The 19,552-nt window shown below is 53.4% G+C and overlaps 1 protein-coding gene and 2 long non-coding RNA genes across 8 annotated transcripts in view; 1 reads left to right on the forward strand and 2 right to left on the reverse strand.

Moving 5' to 3' along the window:
- The window catches only part of FSTL4 (follistatin like 4), a 398,360-nt gene that overhangs the window by 102,754 nt on the left and 276,054 nt on the right, over positions 1-19,552 (reverse strand). For all 6 annotated transcript variants that reach the window (XM_025432162.3, XM_025432161.3, XM_049091764.1 and 3 more), the window contains one exon: positions 17,529-17,652. In XM_025432162.3, the coding sequence (XP_025287947.1) occupies positions 17,529-17,652 (124 nt within the window). The remainder of the gene's footprint in view (positions 1-17,528; positions 17,653-19,552) is intronic.
- On the forward strand, positions 1,460-13,707 carry LOC112649753 (uncharacterized). Its single transcript, XR_003129724.3, has 3 exons — positions 1,460-1,587; positions 9,683-9,844; positions 12,882-13,707. It is a non-coding gene; the product is annotated as an uncharacterized LOC112649753 (long non-coding RNA).
- LOC118350302 (uncharacterized) lies at positions 6,975-11,559 on the reverse strand. The gene is made up of 2 exons (XR_004803828.2): positions 10,761-11,559; positions 6,975-7,190 (listed from the first exon to the last, which is right to left on the reverse strand). It is a non-coding gene; the product is annotated as an uncharacterized LOC118350302 (long non-coding RNA).

Here is a 19,552-nt window from a genome sequence, read left to right on the forward strand (position 1 = left end):
CTCTGTAGAGCCTGCCCCCACAAGTTATGATTTATATTTTATTACAAGGTGAAAAGAGACAAAAAAAAATCCTCACAAGGGAAAAAAATAAAAAGTCCGCTGACTCTCTACAGCAACTCCCAGGGCATTTGATTTAAAGGGACATTGTCATCTTTAATGTTTTCATCCAGAGGAATTAGAGAGCGCCACCACGATAATTTAGAAGCTCCTGATTTAAGGGGCAGCCGCCGTGGTCTGGCTTCACTGTATTTGCCTTTTTATGGTTCCAGAGAGTATTTTCTGAGAGATAATAATGTTGGGTGATATTTCTCCTTTGTCATGTGGAGGCCCAAGAAGAAAATTAAAATAGGTCCTTTTGTCCCTCCTCTCGGCTGCCAGGCTGTGGATCGAGGAGGACTGTCACCGGCCACCTGCAGCCCCTTCATCTTCCCAAGGCCAGGGCCTGCCTCTGGTGCCCCCGGGGCAGTGGCGGAGAAGCCGTGACCATGAGGGCCCCCCGTGAAGCCCTTTCGTGGCTGCACCTCTGCTGCAGCCAGTGGTCACGGGAGCCTCTCAGCAGTGTCCCTTTGGGGTCCCTGTCCTGCCTCCTTGTAGATCTCTTTTGCCTCCAGAGTTCCCCCATCCGTGGTCTTCCTTGTGGGCACCTCCAGCTCAGTCCTTCTCCTGCTGGCTTTGATCACAGCCTTCCCTGCTTTCCTAATTCTCCAGACTTGTGTGACGAGCCCAAACCCCGTGGCCTGGACGTGGGGGCCGATGGCAGGAACTGCGATGTGTTCATGGAATCTGGTTCCTTTCCCTGCTGCTGCCATGGCCACATGACATCCTCTAGGCGGCCCCTCGGTCAGGGGTGGGCATGTGACTGAGGCCTTGACCGTAGAGTAAGCCAGAAGGAATGCACACAGATCCTTGCTGGGCTCCCTACCACCCCCCACCTCCGCCCCACCATGGCTCTCCCCCAATTCCCACATGATTTGTACTCTACTCTCTCTGTCCCTCTATACTGGCCAGGTCCAGGGCAGCCAGGAAAGGAATCTGAGGCCCTATGAGATGATGGACCACAAAACTGAAGATGCCTGGGTCCCTGTGTCACCGTACGGCTACAGACTGAACCCCAGTGTCACACGTTCCACGGAGGGGAGTAAATCTGTATGGTGTCACGGCTCTGAGATTTGGGGCTGGTTTGGGACTGCATCTTGCCCCCCTGATGAATACAGGTCTCTGCTGCTCTGTGCTAGCCTCCCTCCATCGTCACCTTCCGCTTCTCCCTCACTTGACTGTGACACAGGGGAGAAACTGGCCATCCTAGGTGGGGGGGCGTTGCCAGGGGTGTTGCCCTCTGTGATGGGATGTCTTTCCCTCCTCCCATATCTGCCTGGGACAGCCCAGCCATTCTTCCCGGAAGACTTCTGGCATCTTTGTGATGAGAGCTGTTACACCCTTCTGTTTCCATGGCGTTCTTCTGGCAAACATCTTACAGCCTTTTGGCCTTGTCTTTGCCCATGTATTCCTTTCTCACTGGAGACTGAACCCCCTGGGGGCAGAGGCCACATCTTACTCAGATCCACCTTGCTGATGTTGCACATAATGGTATGGTGCACTTAACAGATTACAGTGTAGTGTGGACATAGCTTCTGTATATTCTGGGAAACCAAAAATTTCCTGTGATTGGCTTCATTGTGATAATCGCTTTCCTGCAGTAGTCTAGAACCAAGCCCCCAGTGTCTCCGAGGTATGTCTGCTGTCCAGTGAGCTCTTTGTCCTCACCGAAACTGACCTCTCAGCTGCATTTGGCACAACCCACCACTTCCTGACTCACTCTTCTCTTGGCTTCCAGGACATCACACCTGTCTGGTTTCCCTCCCACCTCTCTGGCATCTTCTTCATACTCTTTTGCTGGCTCCCCTCGTCTCACCTCTCCCCACTGGAGACTCTTCAGGCCTCATCTTGGACATTTTTCTCTGCCTACCCTCACCCACTCAGTGACCTCATCCAACCTCATGGCCACCAACAGGTTGAGGACTTCCACCTTTTCATCTCCAGCCTGAACCTCTCACCTGAGCTCAGTCTTGTGTGGCCAGTTCCCTGTTCAATGCTGCCATTTGGCTGTCTGGTGGGCACCCCAACCTCTGTGTGCTCCCACATTAACAGCTGCTCTTCCCCACCTAACCCTACTTCACCCCCAGTTAATGGCAATCCCAGGCTTCCAGTCCTCATGCCAAAACCCCCTCTTTTCTCGTAACACATCCAGCCTATCAGCAAATCTTTTTGGCACAGTCCTTCCATATGCACCTATAAACTGACCACTTTTCACCACTGTCCTGCCCATTGCCTGCATGCTAGCCATGTATGTCTCCTCTGGACTGTTGCAACAGCCTCCTTAACTTGGCTGCTTGCTTCTACCCTTGCCCTGTAAGTCTTTCCTCAGAATAGCAGCCAGAGTGATTCTTTTAAAATATTAAGTCAGATCACGTCATTCCTTAACTTGAAACCATCCCCCAAAGACTTTCTGTTTCACCCAATGTAAAAGACAAGTCCTTATGCTGCTTCTAGGGTCCCCCGGGATCTCTGAGCTCACCTCCTCCTTCCTGAGCCACTTTAGCCGCCATGCCTATTCTTTTTCTTTTTTAAAGATTTTATTTATTTATTCATGAGACACACAGAGGCAGAGACATAGGCAGAGGGAGAGGCAGGCTCCCTGTGGGGACCCCAATGTGGGCTCCATCCCAGGACCCTGGGATCACGACCTGAGCCAAAGGCAGATGCTCAACCACTGAGCCACCCAGGCGTCCCCACCATGTCTGTTCTTACCTGAGGGCCCAGGATGTGTCTTCCCGAGGTGACCTCATGGCTAGTGCACCTGCCTCCCCCTACATCTGATGCAGCAGGCCCCTCTGAGGGGCCCTCCCTGAACTCCTGTATGCCCCTCACTTGCCCCTCATCTTCCTCTAGCTGTTATTCTCAAAATACTTCTCATGTTCTAATCTGTGTTCCTGTTGTGGCTTATCTGCGTCTCTTCCCTGGAGTGAGAGTTTCAGAGAATGAGGATTTTTGACTATTTTGAAACTTGCTGAATCTACACGGCTTGGGGCAGTGTCTGCCAGGGACTATTTGTTGTGTGAATGTGCTCTGCTTCCAGGGCTAAGCACTTTTCATCTGCAGACCCTCCTTGGGGGCTGGCGGTGGTGGGGGTATCATGCAAAGCTAGGCTGTACATTCTACAGTGGCAACCCTGAGGCCACATGGTGGTGGGGAATGAGCCTGCCTGTCTGGACCATGGCAGACTGCCCTCTGCCCGAATCTGTAATTGCCCCCTTTGATGGAAAATATTTTGGAAAAAAAAAAAAAAAAAAGGCTCTATACAGGAGACAAGAGTTCATGCCAAATAGTATCACCAAAAAAACTGTTTTGCACGAATGTGTCCTGTTCCACATGCCAGATCTCAAAAGCACTTTGCAAAACGTATTAATTGATTTTTATAACATCTCTGCCAGACAGAGGAGGAATCAGTCCCCTGAGCAAAGAGAGAAAACTCAGTTTTTGTGATTAAATCAGGCACAAAGATGGAGCAGGGGAGCCTCAGGGTTCCAGGAGTGGCGTTGGGTGCTCAGATCTGTCCTCAACTTAAAGCTTAGACTCAGTTGCATGTGACTTTGTCAGAGATGTGCTGGTTGTGGGGAGGGGCTGTGGCCAGAGTGCCTGGTTTTGAATCCCCAGCCTACTGGCTCCCCATTGGGTGATTTAATCCTTCTGTGCCTCAGCTTTCCCAGGTCTAAAAGGGGGATGAATGGTATTCTTTTCATTAGGAACACTGTAACTAGATACTGATAAATGGGTCAACACTCAATAAACGTTATTAGGAATAGCAGTGTCACAGCAGAGCCACTGACCACAGCCTCTTGCTGCCTGCCCGGTATGTGTGACTCCTGTGTGCCTGACTGGCTGCAGCTCCTTTGTCCACTCAGATCCACAGAAGCTCTGGGACTGGACACATGGAGCCTCAGAAAGTATTTGCCAAATTACTCCCGATTGCACTGGGACTAGGGCTCCTGGAGCCCCACAGCAGTCCTTCACAGACTCTAGAAGCAAGAGTGCTTCTCATGGGCTGGTCTTTGTGGGCTAGGAGGCTGGGGAGTGGGGGTGGGGTGGGGGGGCCCAGCAGTGTCCCCCTTTTCTGGATACACTCCCACTCTCTAACCACCAAGACCAACATTTGCCTCATTTGAGGTGCCACCAGGTCCTGCTGGAATATGTACTGGGGTCAAGTGTCAAGAGTGACATGAGTGGCCATATAGCTTAGCTGGAGCTCTAAAGTCCAATTCTCAGGTCCAGATCCTGGCCTGTAGGTCTGCAGCTTAGAGATGCAGGCAAGTTACTCAGGTGCTTGGTGCCTTTGAGCCTTTTTTGCAGAAAGGGACTAATGATCGTTCGTCCCTCATAGACGGTTGTAAGGATTAATGAACTCACTTAGAGCAGTACTAAGGCACACGGTGAGCACTTAGTAAGCATTGGCTATTAATGCCGTTATTACCCAAGATTAATTATATGGCTTTGGAAGCAAGCTCTACCACACATCATGGGCCCTGTAAGGCTCTGCTTCTGAGCCCTGGTGCCTCTGCAGCACGTGGTGGGTATCCTGCCCACACGTCATGGGAGGGCCTCCCTGTTGTGAGGCCTGAGCTGTTTCCTCAGTAAGCAGCTTAGAGACAAGGTAACAGGGCCAGGCCTGCCATGGTCACCGCCGTCCTCCCAGGGCCTGGCCCAGAAGATGCCTGGAGTGGGCACCGGGCAGGAATGAATACGAGAGCAAACATTTATCTGTTGCTTCAATCTGGGGTATTTCCTTAAACTTATACTTCCTGAGAGCTTCCTAACCTGTTGCTTTTGTGACTTCAAACACCATGGTTGCCACATCTGAAAGTTTCCTCCAGTAAACTAAGACCTGGTGCTGACACATCTGATAGCTGCTGGGGTGTCTTGGCTCGCTTTGGAAGGTTGCTGGCCTCTACAGAGACTGCAGGGGCAGCCTCCTCCTGGCCACCCAGCCTGGGCATGCCCATGCCTCTGAGCATCCCTGTCTGAGTGTTAGGGGCAGGGCCTGGCGTCCAGGAGGCCATCCCTATATATTTGGTGGGCCTGACACCTGGCTGAGGCCCTGTGGCTATGCTATTGTAAGGACCACACTGTCCTCCTGTGATGAAGGCCACCTCCCGTCCCCTGGGTGACCTGGTAGACTGTCTGTTTACAGACATTACAGCGCCTCTGTTCTTCAAAGGGCTGGGCTTGGTGCAGCCAGTTTAATCCAACACAGGCCTTTCCAAGTTGAGCCACCCAGCTTCTGGGCTTGTGAATATTTCATGTGCCCAGCTGCCTAGCCACGGCTGCCCACAGAGGGGCTGGGGCCCGCCTTCTGGAGGCCAGGGATCATGGGCTGGATCTGGGTCTGTGCCCTCACCCCAAAGCCAAGATCAATGCCCTCTCCTTACTTCAAAGGGAAATGGGCACATGAGTGCAGAGGCTTAGGCAGGGCTCACATTGTTAGATGACCGCCCCCCCCCCACCCGATCCCATATCCATTTAACCCTGGGTCCCTTCACCTCTCCGAAACCACCACTGCCCACGGCCATTCATCAGCAGCACATCCAGCTGCTGTGAGTTCTGCTTCCCCTTCTCAAGGGCTGCTTTTGAACTCCAACCAGGAGGTGCCTGGCAGATGGGGAGGCAGGGAGGCTGGGAGGCCACTGGGAGTCTAGGCATGAGTAATTCAAAGTGGACAGTCAGCCTGTGAATGATGGAGAGCTGACTCTGGGGGCCTGGGAGTCCTGCTCAGCCCACACCTTCATTGTGAACTCAGAACATGCAGGAAGCACACTGACATGGCCTTCCAACGAGGTGCCGCTGATCACCACCTCTCCATCCAGCAGAAGCTGCTGCCACCCTGAAGGCCACAGCTCCAGCACCTGGACAGTCTCCCCTTGTGGTTCCCTCCTGGGCCCTCCTGGCTGGGAACATGGTGTATGCACATCCTTGACTGGCAGCCAGGGGAGGAAGGGGCTCTGCGATGGCAGGGCTGGGAGGTTAAGGCCCCAGGAAACGTGAACAGAACTCTGGACCGTGTAGGGCAGTCTCAGAACGTCTATAGGGCAGACCTGTGCAGTTAGGTTAGGGCATACTGGGTGCCTCCAAGGCTCCTTTCAGGTGGGAACCCTGCGGCTCTCTTTCCCAGCCGCTACTTCCCTTACAGCCAACCTCCTTGCTGTGGAACATTCCTATTTCTTTCATCGGAGCTCCATCAGGAAGTGCTGGCACCAATGCCCACCATCCCGTGGGACACTGATTCTGTACACACCCCACACCCGCAAGTCCTCCGGGGTCCCTGGACAGCCACAGGCACGGTCACAACACGGCAGGAGGCTTGATCCAGCCCACATCTCACATGTACCACATTCCCTCCAGGCGGGGTCGTGGCCCAGGAGACATGACGATCACTGTCTCCAGAGTCTAAGTGACACTGGTCCACTGGGTCAGCAACTCCAGGTGTTAGGGGTCAGCTTGGGAACTTGGTCTTGTTTGACCTCTGGTTCATTTGGGTCCAGCTCTCAACTCACTGCCATTTGTCATGTCTGAGCTGGCTGCAGGTGGCCTCCACAGGCTGTTCCATTCCCCACCGTGCCCTGTGCCCTGTGCGCTGAGTGACAGCGACCTCTCCCCCCCACAGTGGCCCGATATGGCTGGTGCGTGGAGGGTGCCTCCTGCCAGGGCTCCCTGGCTGTCAGCCGTTAGTGGTGGCGCGTCAGCGAGTTTCCCCGATTGAGGGGTGCTCTGAGCACTCATGAAGGCGCCCCGTGACTCCTGCTTCCTAGCTGTCCTCTCCCTGACTTTGAGCCTGCTGTCAGGCGCCGGCACACTTCTCGGTGCTGCTGCACGGAGGTGGACTTCGGAAGTTGGGACCAATGCAGGGGCTAGATGGGGCTGAATAGAGGAGTCTCTGCAAGTGCATTTATTTGTGACAGCTGGCAAGGGATGGGTGTTTGATGGGGTTTGTGTTGAAGAGGAAAACATCTCTCCATGGGGGACTTGATCACTCGGGAAGCAGGTGGATGCCCGTTCTATGTGATGGGGGGCTCCTTGGGGTTTCCGTCTCTCGGTAGAGCTGGAGCTTGCTGGTCCTGAGGCACTGTCTTTATGGTTGTCTGAAAGGGATGTAGGGGACTGTCTGAGACACCTGCAGCACATGAACTCGGACATGGGGAACCAGACAGAGAATGCAGGTGCTGGGCTGGGCCCTTGGCAGCCGCACAAGGGGAAGGCCATCAGACAGGGTTCAGCCTCACTGATTCCACACCAGGCCCTACCCTTGGTCACAGACCACAGCGGTCTCTCTGGAACTGGGTCTCTCTAGGGGAAGAAATGGAGGGTCCTGGTTAGAGCAGGACATGTAGCCAGGGCCCTAGAGTCAATAGGACTCAGTTTCCCTGGGCCTCAGTTTCCTTACCTGCAGGACTTGGGGGGTGAGGAAGGAGACCTGGCAGGTGCCTGGTACAGCATCTGGCATGTGGCCAGCACTCAGGTCAGGAGTGGCTCTGCCTGAAGGGCTTGAGAGCTTTGGGAAGACAGGGGAGCCCAGAGTGGCTACTCGAAAGAGCCACCCACCAGCCTATACCTCCCCCTCTGCCACCTGTGGAGAGGACAGAGTCCTCTGGGTCCAATTTCCACTCCCACCTGGATGTGATTTGCAATCCCGACAAGTGTACAAACAGTTGCTATGCCTGAAGCACCTGTTTGAACATGGCCCGTGCCATCTGGAGGGGAATGGTTCTCCGAGGGCTCAGCTTACGGGCTGCCTGGGGCGGCTCCCACACCAGGCTCCTTCCCACGTTCCCTGGGCAGATCACGAACACGTATGCAGCGGGACAAGGAATGGGATGGTGCTGGGGGTGCTGGCATCCAGGCCGAGGCCCGACATGGGAAACCACTGCCAAGGAGCCCCATGTTTTAGAGAGTGATGGTGGGCCACTGTGTAGGGGTGACCCCTGCTGGAGGTCCTCAGCTCAGCCTCCCCCTCAGCCCCCGGGTTCGTTGGAAAGTCTTTCACAGAGAGAACAAAACTGATTTTCCTTCACGTGCCTCTGCTGAGTCCAGCCCTTGTTCAACAAACTAGTTTGGCCTGTTTGCTTGTCCCAGTATCAACCTGGCGCCCTCGGGTCTGAGGACGGCAGGAGCTGTCCCAGGCAGAGGCCAACGTCTGAGGCCCCCAGCGATCTACCAAATCCTGGGGGAGCTGACATGGAACTCAGGGCTTTGAGCAGATGGTTGTCAGGAGGCTTGCCTCCTACCCAGAATTGGAACCTATGCTCCTCCGTCAGTGGGCAGCACCTCCCGCCTTCCCAAATCACTGCAGAGAGTGCTTAAATCTCCGTCCTCCTGTTGGCCTTGGGCCTCCTTAACAGAGTCCAGCCTGGGAGCACTGGGGAGGGGGGGAGGCTTGTCAGATGCCAGTGTCATAAGGGGATCTGAGGGTGGCTTTGTACTCTCGGGGGGGAAAGCTAGCTCTTGGGCAGAAACAAGTTCCACCAGGAGAGCGTGAGTGGAATGGAGCACGGGGTGGGGCTGTCCAGGCTGAGGGGGTGACTGCAGATTACGTGGCGCCTTTCTGCCAACCTAGCGATCCAGCAAACCCAATACCTCTGTGGAGCTAACCGAGGGTGGGTAATAAGATGACCTCCAGCACTGAAGGGAATCCCCGGCTTGCTGTTCTTCATTCTCAACTGTTACAACCACTCTACCTTTTCTCTTTATTACCAGTAAAAAACATCCATCACGGCCCTTAATAAGCACCTACTATACACCAGGCTGAACATCTACCTTACGGAAAGCTCCAAAGCTCCAAGCTTCTCCCTCTCTGCCCCCCCCCCCCCCCCCCCCCCCCCCCCCCCCCCCCCCCCCGCCAACTGGAACAAAATGCCCCAGGCAACAACAACCTTGCCCCTCAGAGGCAGCCTCCTTTGTGTCTCCTTCCCTCTTTTCTGCCTCCTGGGTTTGTGGCTGCCCTGATCCTTCTGCTGCAATCTTCACGAAGCCACTCTTGGTGCTCTGACCTCTGCCCATATTTCAACTGTTTACCATCTTCCCTGCCCTCAGCCTGGGGGGAGAGCCTGACGGGGGCTGGGCCCTGGGCCAGGGCAAGGCGCCCTCAGCCTTTGGGGCTGGAGGGTTGCCGAGTCACAGTCATGATAAGGCAAGGACCAGTGAGCCACCTTGGAACACTGAGGGCCCCCCAGTGCTAGGGAGGTAACACCTGCCACCCCCACACTGAGACTCCAGTGGGACTGACAGGCCCGGAAGGCGGAGGGCCTGTCAAGTTCAGCCTTGCCCTCTGGGCTCTTGCCTGGAGCCGGGGAAGTAGCCTCGGCCTCAAGGGGCCCTTTTGAGATCTGGGCTCTGGGCTGCTCTGCCATTCACATCCCAAGGTTTCTCAGCACTCAGTGCCAGGGAGCAAGCTTGGAAATCCGTAATGTGACCTTCAGTGCTTAATTGCACGTTGAAGTCCTTTGAAGTCCTCACAAAAGCTTTGCAGAAACATTGAGATTTACGAGGACAATATGGTGCTATCCTGGTAAGAAGCTGACATTTAAATTGTTCTCATTTTATATCTTTGTAATGAAATTCTTTGTTTCCTCTGCAGCCATTTCTAAGTATTTGCTAACATTCAGAGAGCTCTCCATACCATGCAACATCTCAAGTTTCTCTGGAGCGCTTAATGTCAGGCCGGGCTGTGTGACAGGAGATCAGAGCCTGACCTGCAGACCTGCTGGGAATTCTTACTCGGGGAAAACCCAGGAACAAGGTATACAGCTATCCTGCCCCTGCCTCTCCCTCCAAGCAGAGGGTTTAAAAAAAAAAATCACCAAAGCATCATATTTTAATGAGTTTTCTTTGCAATTTGTATATAATAGATTTTCAATAACAACCTGTAATTAGTTCATTTTCTACTATTCAATTGCTCTGCACCGAGGCCATTGACAGCTTCCAGCTGGGATCTTTAAAAATGGAAAGTGCTTGAAGACTCAGCTCCAGACAATGCTGGAAACTGCAGGCTGATAATGCAGCTGTAAGGAGCAAACCAGTGAGGATGGAGATGGGCAAGAGGCAGGAACTGGCGCCAGCACACAGCAGTGCTGGCTCAGAACCGACCCTTCTAGAGTGTGATGAGGGGCGGGATGGCCCCACCCCCAGAGCCCTGGTGTATGCACAGGGGTCCCTGTTTGGCAGCCCAGCTCCCCAGTGATCCTCACCGAACATCACCCCCACTCCAGGGGCCGCCAATGGCTTTTCCGGCACAGCTGGGGCAGAGAGGTGTGAGCGCGCCCTCATCTGCGTTTGTGCCCTCAGCAGAGGAGAGCAGCCTGGAAGGACAGAGCTCGGGCACTGGGGAGGCTCCACACACAGCAGCCTTGCTTGCTTTCCTGTCCATCATCAGTGGAGACTGGAAGCCTCCAGTGGTGAGAGCAGCTTCTGAGGCTAAGTGCAGCCCTCCAGCTGGACACCCGGGGCCCGGCCCGGGGACTTCCCTGGGCCTGTACATCTGCAGACCCCCGGAAGGCTGGCTGTGGGCTGGGAGAGGCCGGCGCGGATCCAAGCGAGGTGGGCTTGCTCCTGCCCCAGCCTCTCCCTCCCAGTGCCGCCCCGGCAGCCATCGGCCCCGACAGCCTCCTCTGGCACCCCCGGCCCAGTGCCCCTTCAGGGCTGCACGCGTTACCCACCTGTCCGGCCACCTCTCTCTTCGTCCTCTGCCTGGTCATCTCCAACGTGGCGTTCAGGCCTCAGCTCCCATGTCCCTTCCTAACCTCTCGCTGGAAAGCAGGTCCTCCCAGCAAGCCCCGCACCCAGTTATTCTCTGCCCCAGCTCCCACTTTGTTTCCATGGTTGTCTGTCTGCCAACGTGGTTGTCTGTCTGTAAGCTCCTGGTGGGCAGGGTCTGCCGGCTGGGCTCACAACTCTGGCCCCTGCCAGAGAGCTGCTCTGGGCCTCTTTCCTGATCTTCTCCCTTCCTACCACTCTCAGCCTCTGGTTCTGAACCTGTCCTCATGCGTGGTCTTGCTTCCCTGGCCTGGTGCCTCTGAACTGTACTGGTCAGCTGGCCTGCTCTGCTCTGGCACTAACCTGATCGGGGAGTGGGGCTCTCCGTGTTCAGTGGTTTTGCTCAAGAGGCCTGCCCTCCTACCCTGCCAGGGCCCAGCTTTGGAGGGGGTCCTCCAGGGGCCAGGCTCTCCAGTTTTCCAGAGGGCATCCTGTGTCATCCTCTGTGGGTGTCGCCTTTGCCATTGTGATGTGGCCTCAGGTGGGAGGGAGGGGGCCCTGAGGGCCCAGCAGGGGTTGTGCTGGGTGGGTGTGTTTCAGGTTCTGGAAGCTCCACTCAGAGGAAGCACAACCCCATATTCAATGCTAAGGAATTTTCCTAAGGTGCACTGATATGCACAGAGATGGCAAAGCCAGCCTCCTGGTGGGATGGCAGGAGCCCGAGGGCCTGTGCCTGGTCCTTTCACAGCCAGGGGTGGGGCGGGGCTGGGGCTGGGCTGTGGGCCACTGCGGAGCTGAGCTGCGGCACAGAGCAGGAGCCCTTATCTCCACACACAGTTGTCAGAGGTAGAGGCAATTAAGCAGCGGGCAGGTGGCCTAACAGCCTAACAGAACACTTATCCTGAGGAGGGCTGAATGGCCAATTAGTGGCCCTGGGAGCAGGATGTGAGCTTTATGCGGCAAGGAGCTTTTATCTTCATTAAGGAAGCATTAGGCCAATGTGGGCATCGGGGCTTACCTCGAACCCCAGTCACTCACCCAGGTGATCAGGGTTGTCTGGGCTGCTAAGGAAGCCACCAGGGTACCCTTGCTGGTCTGCTCCAACTTGGCTGGTGCTCCCCCACCAGGGGTCCTGCCTGTGAGACTCCAACAAGGCACTTCCTCTGCTCCCCCTGGAGATGGGCAAAGACCCTCTGGGACCTCTGGGGGACAGTCACACTGTGTTTGGACCTCTCTGCTTGCCACATGTATTTCTCCTCATACTTCATCCCCTCACTGAACGCACATGTGCCAAGGGTCTCCTGGGTGCCAGACCCCACTCTAGGCATGAGCACACGTTAAGCAAACAGCCTTTGGGATCGTGGAGCGTCTGCACTAATAGGGGCAGGATAACAATGACAGGGCACAGGGTACTGGGCTGAGATCTGGGGGCTGTGGGAACACATGCAAAAATTTTCATGTCTGTCACTGACCTCCCCTGTTCAGGATCACTTAGCACTTACCATATGCAAGGTATCACTCTAATTGTCTTACGTTATTATCTCATTTAATCCTGAGTATGCTTCTGTTGTGGTTTTTATGCCACTTTATAGATGAGGAATTTGAAGTTCAGCTTTAGTGCTGGTAAAGAACTATCCAAGGTCACATAGCTAGTAAGTGGCAGAATGAGGATCTGGACCAGGTTTGATACTTAACCATCAGGCCACAGCCTTGTTATCGTGTAGAGGTGAACCTGAGGATGTGACCACGCAGAAGAAGATGTGCGGGGCTCTGTGGAAGGAAGAGAAATCAAGGATGACTTCCTAGAGGGGGAGACCACTGAGCTGGGACTTGAAATTTAGGGAAACCCATTGTAGGGACAGCGAGATTCTCCTTACTAGAGAATGCTGATGAGTTGTCAAGTACGTTTAAATGCATGAGAAATCTCTGGAATTAGGCATTTGGGTTTGAGCATGGTTCTGCTACCTGCTGGCTGTGTGACTGTGGGTTAGCTACTTAAATGTTCTGAATTCCTATCTCTTCTGTAAAATTGGGTCATAATACTTAGTGCTGACGCATGATTAATGTTAGGTGTTGTTTTACAGGACTCAATATCAAGAGGTCCACTATCAACTTAAGTCCTAGTAATAAGCAGAATGATTCAGATGGTACCCTGACTTCAGCTTCAGGTGCACATAGCGAGCTCATATGGAATCCTCTTTGGAAGCCCTCTCTCTACGCCTGAGGTGAAGAGAAAGCACCATCCCCTCTGTCCTTGGAGTGGCGGGGAGACTCCCAGTACTGCTTGTGTCCTAATTTTCAATTCCTCCTTTGGCTGCTCCAATTTAACTGTTTTATACCTCTGAGTAAATGAGGGACCAAAGATAGTGAATCAGATTTTTGGACACGTGATTTGCAAGTCTTCTGTGAGGCAACCAGTTTCTCCCTTGGGGGTTAAGGGTGTCATGATAGCTGGGGCGTCTGGGTGGCTCATTTGGTAAAGTATCTGCCTTCAGCTCAGGTCATGGTCCCAGGGTCTTGGGATCAAGCCCCTTGCTGGGCTCCCTGCTCAGCAGGAGTCTGCTTCTTTCTCTCCTGTTGCCCCCTCCCCCCGCTCATGCTCTCTTATGCTCTCTTTCTCTCTCTCAAATAAATAAACAAAATCTTTAAAAAAAAAAAAAAAAGGGTGTCATGACAGCAATGGTCTGGGCCTCCACCAGCACTGGGACCGGAGCACAGGGATCAGTTGCTCTCCAAACTCAAGAATGGAAGACATAAAGTTTTTGATAGACTCCATGCTCTCTACATTTTGCTACTCACAAGAATTCAGGAACCAACGGAAGAGGATAAAGCAGCATCCTCGCCATCTGAACGGAGTCTGAACTCATCTCATACAGATAAGGAGCCGGATAGGCTGGATGCTGTTTAGGTTTAGCGCTGTCTCAGCTCGGGGGTGAGGGGTGTGGGGCGAAGGCGGGGGAGGGGTGCTTGGGGGCCGCCTGAGATAGTGGGTCCGGCATGGTGTCTGGCCTGTGGCTGGCATTCCTCATTCCAGAGGATAAAGACATGGAAGGTTAGGTGTGCCTTCCTTCCATTTTGCAGCAGTGATGGCAGAAACGCAGCTATAAATTCGCCAGGTGACCGTTCCATCTGTTTCACAGAGTTGCCCTGGATACAGACATATTGCCGTAATCAGATGAAATCACCGTTCCCTGCCTGCGTGTCTGGAGCCGAGGGAGGGTGTCCTGCTCCCACACAGGCGGCTCCCCACGGCTCTCTGGCCGCAGGTTCTCCTCCCGGACATGACGCATCTGTGGTCTCAGAACATGAACCCGTGAAGCCTTTCATCCCACACTGCTCGCTGCACAAACCCTTCCTTCCCGTCCAACACATTGCTCTCACAGGATTAATTAAAAGGACAAGTATCTTTCTAAAAAGCAGAAGAAACTTCTAATGAATTTAAAGTGAGAGAAAAATCCTCTTTCAGGAAACATGTTTTCCCCACGATCCCAACCCAAACATTCAGAAAAGTGCAAAAACATGCATTATTGAAAAGCTTTTTGAACGAGCAACTTTTAGATTAATTTATTGTGATGAATGGACAGGGCCGGTGCGCATCTTTCTGGCCAAGGACCCTGGAGCCTGGGCCTCTGCCTCCCAGCAAGGAGCAGTGGTTCTGCTGCCCCTGTGTGTGCAGGTGGAGGGGAGGGTGGAGGACATGTACTCAGAGGGCCCTGTGTCCTTAGTTCTGAGATCCGGAATGCCAAAAGCCACTTGGAGAGAATGTTTAGGTGATAGATGGAAGCCCCCCTCCTATGTCACTCCTGTCACTATACAGAGATGCAGGTGATGGGGAGACTTAGCTCCATGTGACAGTTGGACAGAAGCGACTCCCATGGCTGAGGGACCTGTCCTCTGCACCCCTGCCTGGAGAGGGGTCATCTGTTCTGCACAGACAGGAGGAGGGTGCAGCCCCACCACAAACCAACTCAGCTGAGTACAACAGCCACCAACCTGGGGTTTCCGGCAATGCCCTCAGCCAGCTGCAGACAATGCAAACACTGGTCCAGCCTGAGCTAAGCCAGCTGCATGAGAAGACATGATTTAGGAGACCCTCTTCCCCTAATACCAAAAACTTAATACAACCCACTTCTCAGGGAAAAGTCCTCCAAACCCATCCTTCCATAGAGTGGCCAAGTCTTGCCAGGAGTCACCCCAAAGACCCTGTCCTGCTTGGTACCCAAGGACACCAGCAAAAAAAAAAAAAAAAAAAAAAAACAATTTCAAAGTCTCAGCCTTTGCCAGCCCATCAGCTCTGGTGTTTTAAAATTAAATCCAAAATGTTCTGCCGAAATGTTTGAGATATTACTCTCTGAGTTTTAGTGAGGTTTCCTTAATGTCCATTGATTTCTGGGTAATAAGTTGTACCTATATGTCTCATTTCAATTACCTATTTAACATTTACTGAACCATAAATCCATTCCCAGAGCTATGGGAATTCAGCATAGAGTTCCTATGACTTTGAAAAACCATTGACACCACATGCTTTGAGTGGCCACATGTCAGGCCTTTAAGGCTGGGTGAACTCATTTTGTGGCTTCCTTAATGGCTGTGAGTTTACATTTTATTGCATATCTATTTTTTTGGGTTGGGTTGTGATGAATGGTTTGGCTGCCTGGTTCAAAACAAGTCCAAGGCGACGGCAGAATTCAATTTGCTTTAAAAAATGATGATTATAAAGCTTTTCAAATAATAATCCAGGAAGGAAGGAAACAGATACCACCTCACTCTGCATGGCCAGAGGCGAAGCAATGACTTCCCTCCTCTCCCACGGGTAGCTCACGTTTATAATGATCTTCATTAGAGAGGCCAGAGAGTCCTCTTTCGTCATGGGCAACTAGGACACTCCATTTCCTCGAGGATAAAGCCAGCAGTTTGCTATTTGGCCTGGATTGATTCCCAGGAACAGGACTCATGGAGCAGAGGCTTCTGCGGTGCCGGGTACCAGGATTGAGCTAAGCAGTACCATGTTCTGCTTAGTGATGTCATCATGAGACATCTAAATAGTGATGCCTGGTGCAGCCTGCAAGTCCTCGAAGTCCAGCCTTGGCCCCTAGCTCCTAAAATGTGCTGACCTTTCCTTTCCTAGCATCTTTTGCAAAGAGGCCTGAAGCTAGAAAGCATCGCTGGGAATATCTTAGAGCTGTCCTCAGGACATTGGTTGCTGCTTTCCTGACATGGAGAGCTGCTCTCCCTGTCATCTGCCCTGACATCTCCTCTTTTCTTGTTCACGTTCTATGGGATTAGAGTCCTCAGGGGGTCTCCATTTGGGAAAGTGGAGAGAATACTGCAGGAGGCAGTGGTGAGGACAGAAGGGAGGGTCTTGTCCAGGGATGTGCAGGTCAATGCCTAATGACTGGCTCTCCAGAGGAAAAAACATCCCCGCCCCTTGCAGCATTGGTGTGGTATACATTTCTGCAGTGGAAATATTCCTACCATGGCTGGTTTAAAGCTATCAGTTGTTTAACTACAAAATTCCTGAAAATCTAATAATTGGTTCTCGTGAGCTAGGTCTAGGGAACTGCTGATACTGCCACACATTCTAAAACTTTGAGATTTATTTCAAGGCATAAATTACTCTATCCACAATACAAATACCTCCCACAGCAGGTGAAGCCTACCAGTCATTTACACCTTATTATGAAATACTATACGTCGATACAAGTGTCAGGAGCAGGCAGGGAGGAGGAGGACGGGGAGCCTAGCTAGTCACAGGATATCAAGCAGAGCCCTGTAATTGGGGTTAGACTTTGAGCCTTGGCAACAGGGATGCTGTGAACCAGAAAGGCACCTGCCACCACCATCCCATGTCAAGCTCATGGACACTTCCCACAGGGAAGAGTCACATTCCTTTCTCTCCTCCTGTCATATGAGGACCTCTGCCTCCTACCACAAGAGCCCTTCCTGCCAATGAGTCAGGAGGCCTCCTTCCCAGGCCTGGTGAATGTTTGCAATAATAGCACCAAAGGGATGTCAACGCGGAGCAGGAATACTTTTCCGAAAAGCAGAACTCCTGGTAGAGGTTGGGGTTGGGGGAGAGGATGCCGCGATCTGTGGTTCAGAATCCTCACCGCACCCTGAGGCTTTCATATTTACTCCCTACATTCCAGGGCCTGCTGTGGGGAGCAGTGAGCTTGCTGGTCCCGTCCAACGATGCCCCACGCAGGAACACCAATGACCTGCTTTAAGCCAAGGCCGAGTGTTATTTGACATAACAGGTCTTCCTCTCTTTGGGCCCAAGAGTGTCCCCTCTCTTGTCTCACGTTTGGGCCTGGCAGTGCCATCCCCTCTGCTCACTCCTGAACTATGTGAGCTCTCTGCTGAAGCTCCCTACTCCTGCCTGGCCAAGCCTCCAGAACCCTCCTGCAGGATTTGCCCCTGGTGCGGCCAGGCTGCAGTCCGGAGAAAACCCTAAGAGCCACTCCTTCCAGGCACAGTCATAGACTCCCCCAGACACAGTTCACCATCCAGGGCTTCTCTAACCATACCAAGGAGAGCCTTTCTCCAAAAGGAACAGAGCAAGCGCTCCCTCTTCCCACCCATGCTCCTTTTGCCCTTTTCTTAAAGCTCAGGCTTGTTGCAAAACAAATGCAAACTGCTTTCATGTATAAAAGAAACAACTCAAGGGTGACTGCAGAGCCCTGCAGCCCAGAGGCTGATTGCACATGGACCCTGCCCTGGGGCTGACTTACGGAAGGCTGTGTAGAGCTCGTGGAGGGCCAGGGAGCCGTCATTGTTGTAGTCATCAAATCGGAGGAGGTCGCTGGGCGAGCACCCCAGGAAGTCCTCCTCCAGGTCCTGCTCCTTCAGCACGTGCTGTGGGTGGGGAAAGGGATGAGGTCAGAGCAGGGAGTGAGCGCAGGGCTGTGGGTCTGGCTGGGAGATGGCTCAGGTCAAGAGTGGCTGCAGTTGCCGCCTGAGAGGGGGGGTGAGGGCTCCTGTGATAGCTCCACGGGCCATGGGGAGCACCCCACACTCTGCTTTTTTCTTGCCTGTCTCTCTCTCATTCTAGAGATAAGGCTCATAGAGGGCAAGGAGTTTCCCAAGGTCACCCAGTGGTGGGGGCAGAGTCAGGGCGAGTGTTCAGGCGTTTTCCTCTCCATCTGGGTGGACGGACCCCCAGACAGTCTCAGGCCTGGTCCTTGGAGATCCTGGTCTACCCTTTTCTGCCACAGATGGGAAAACAGAGAAGAGAGGGGCTTGATCAGATCAACTCAGCAAAGAAAGAGCGGCTGAGTTCCCAGAGCATGGGAATCAAGGGCTCACGGTTCCCAGCTATGTAGGGCGGCGAGGTCACTGGTGCATCAATGATGCCTGGCTGCCTTCCCTTGCGCCTCCCCAAAACCATCCCTCCCAGATCTCAGGACAGCACCTCGGAGCCACAGCACCCTTCCCCCCAGAAAGGGGGCGGCTGCCATCCTATGACTTGGCCTGAGTCCCTGGCCTCTGGCTGCCCTTGGGATTCCGGCATGGTGCTGTGCATGTGTCCTTAGGAACTTTTCTCTGCATGTGGCCTCCTCAGCACCATGGGCCACAGGCCAAAAGGTGATCCGTGTGGAAATTCCAGGCACCCTCTCTCAGCTGGAGCCAGAGGCTGGGGTGTCTGGAACTCAAGCCGTGCAAGGAAAGCGCTCAGGATGAAATCTCAGAAGAAAGGAAATGATTTCACTTTATTTGGGGGGGGGGGGGCAGGGGAGGCCGGAGACATTTTCTCTTTATTTAACAGTCTCAGCTTGGCCTGCTATATTAAAGGCAATTTAATGTGATAACATTAAAAAAAAATGACCCTTCACCCAGCAAGTAAGTGTTCAATAAAAGGGAGATGAACCATAGCGCTGGAAATCAATCTTCCAAAGATGGAAATTTCCCCTTGTCTATTTCTGCATTGGAAATTGATTGACTTTTCAGAGGACCCACAAGTTTTTCCCTGACGCCTTTGATTCAGTGTCAAGGAAAGACCCACTTTAGCTGGGCTCCGCTTGGCAGTTTTATGAAATGGACTTTAAATACATTAAATTTCAAAGAGGAAATCATAGCTCAATTACCACGCTTGTTAACGGCTTCAGGTGCCCCGGGGCACTTCCCCGCCAGGTTAGAGCGACATGCCCAGGAAGGTTCTGTTTACTTGTCAGCCACCTGGGAGCCACGCAGGGTTGGGGGTGGCGGGAGCCCACAGGTGCTTCTATCTGAGACAAGCCAAAGCTGCCTGTTCCTGCACAGCCTCTAGCATGGGGAACTGCTAGATGGTTCTTCTTTCAGGTAACTGTAACCGATGGGACCTGGGCTTTTTCCCTGAGTGGCTGGGGTACTCTGTGGGTGGCTGGGTCTGCTCCTTGGGGTCGTAGCCACAGCTAGGAGCCGAGAACCCCTGCAGCTGGTGGCACGATAGCTGAGAGGGCTGGGGTGATGTGAGCCTGGGAGGCTGTGGGCAGCAGGCCTCCTGGAAGGCAGGCTCGGGATGGACTGGCATGTGTTGCCCAGTGTGGATGAGCAGGGCAGGATCTGCAAGTGCCTTAGGATCTGCGGTTCCCAGCTCACACTGCTAAGCGGGCTCCGGGCTGGCTGCAGTAGAGGGCCTTGTGTGGCAAAGCCTCCAGGTGACTGCTCTGTACTCAGGTTTTGTGAGTACTTTCTGGCCTCACAGACCTTGAGAGGACAGGGTGGAGGCTTCTGGTGGGAGCCATGCTGCCCCAGGAGACTCCTATGCTGTGAGGAC

The sequence above is a fragment of the Canis lupus genome, chromosome 11 (genome assembly GCF_003254725.2).
Source record: "Canis lupus dingo isolate Sandy chromosome 11, ASM325472v2, whole genome shotgun sequence".
Lineage (NCBI taxonomy): Eukaryota > Metazoa > Chordata > Mammalia > Carnivora > Canidae > Canis > Canis lupus.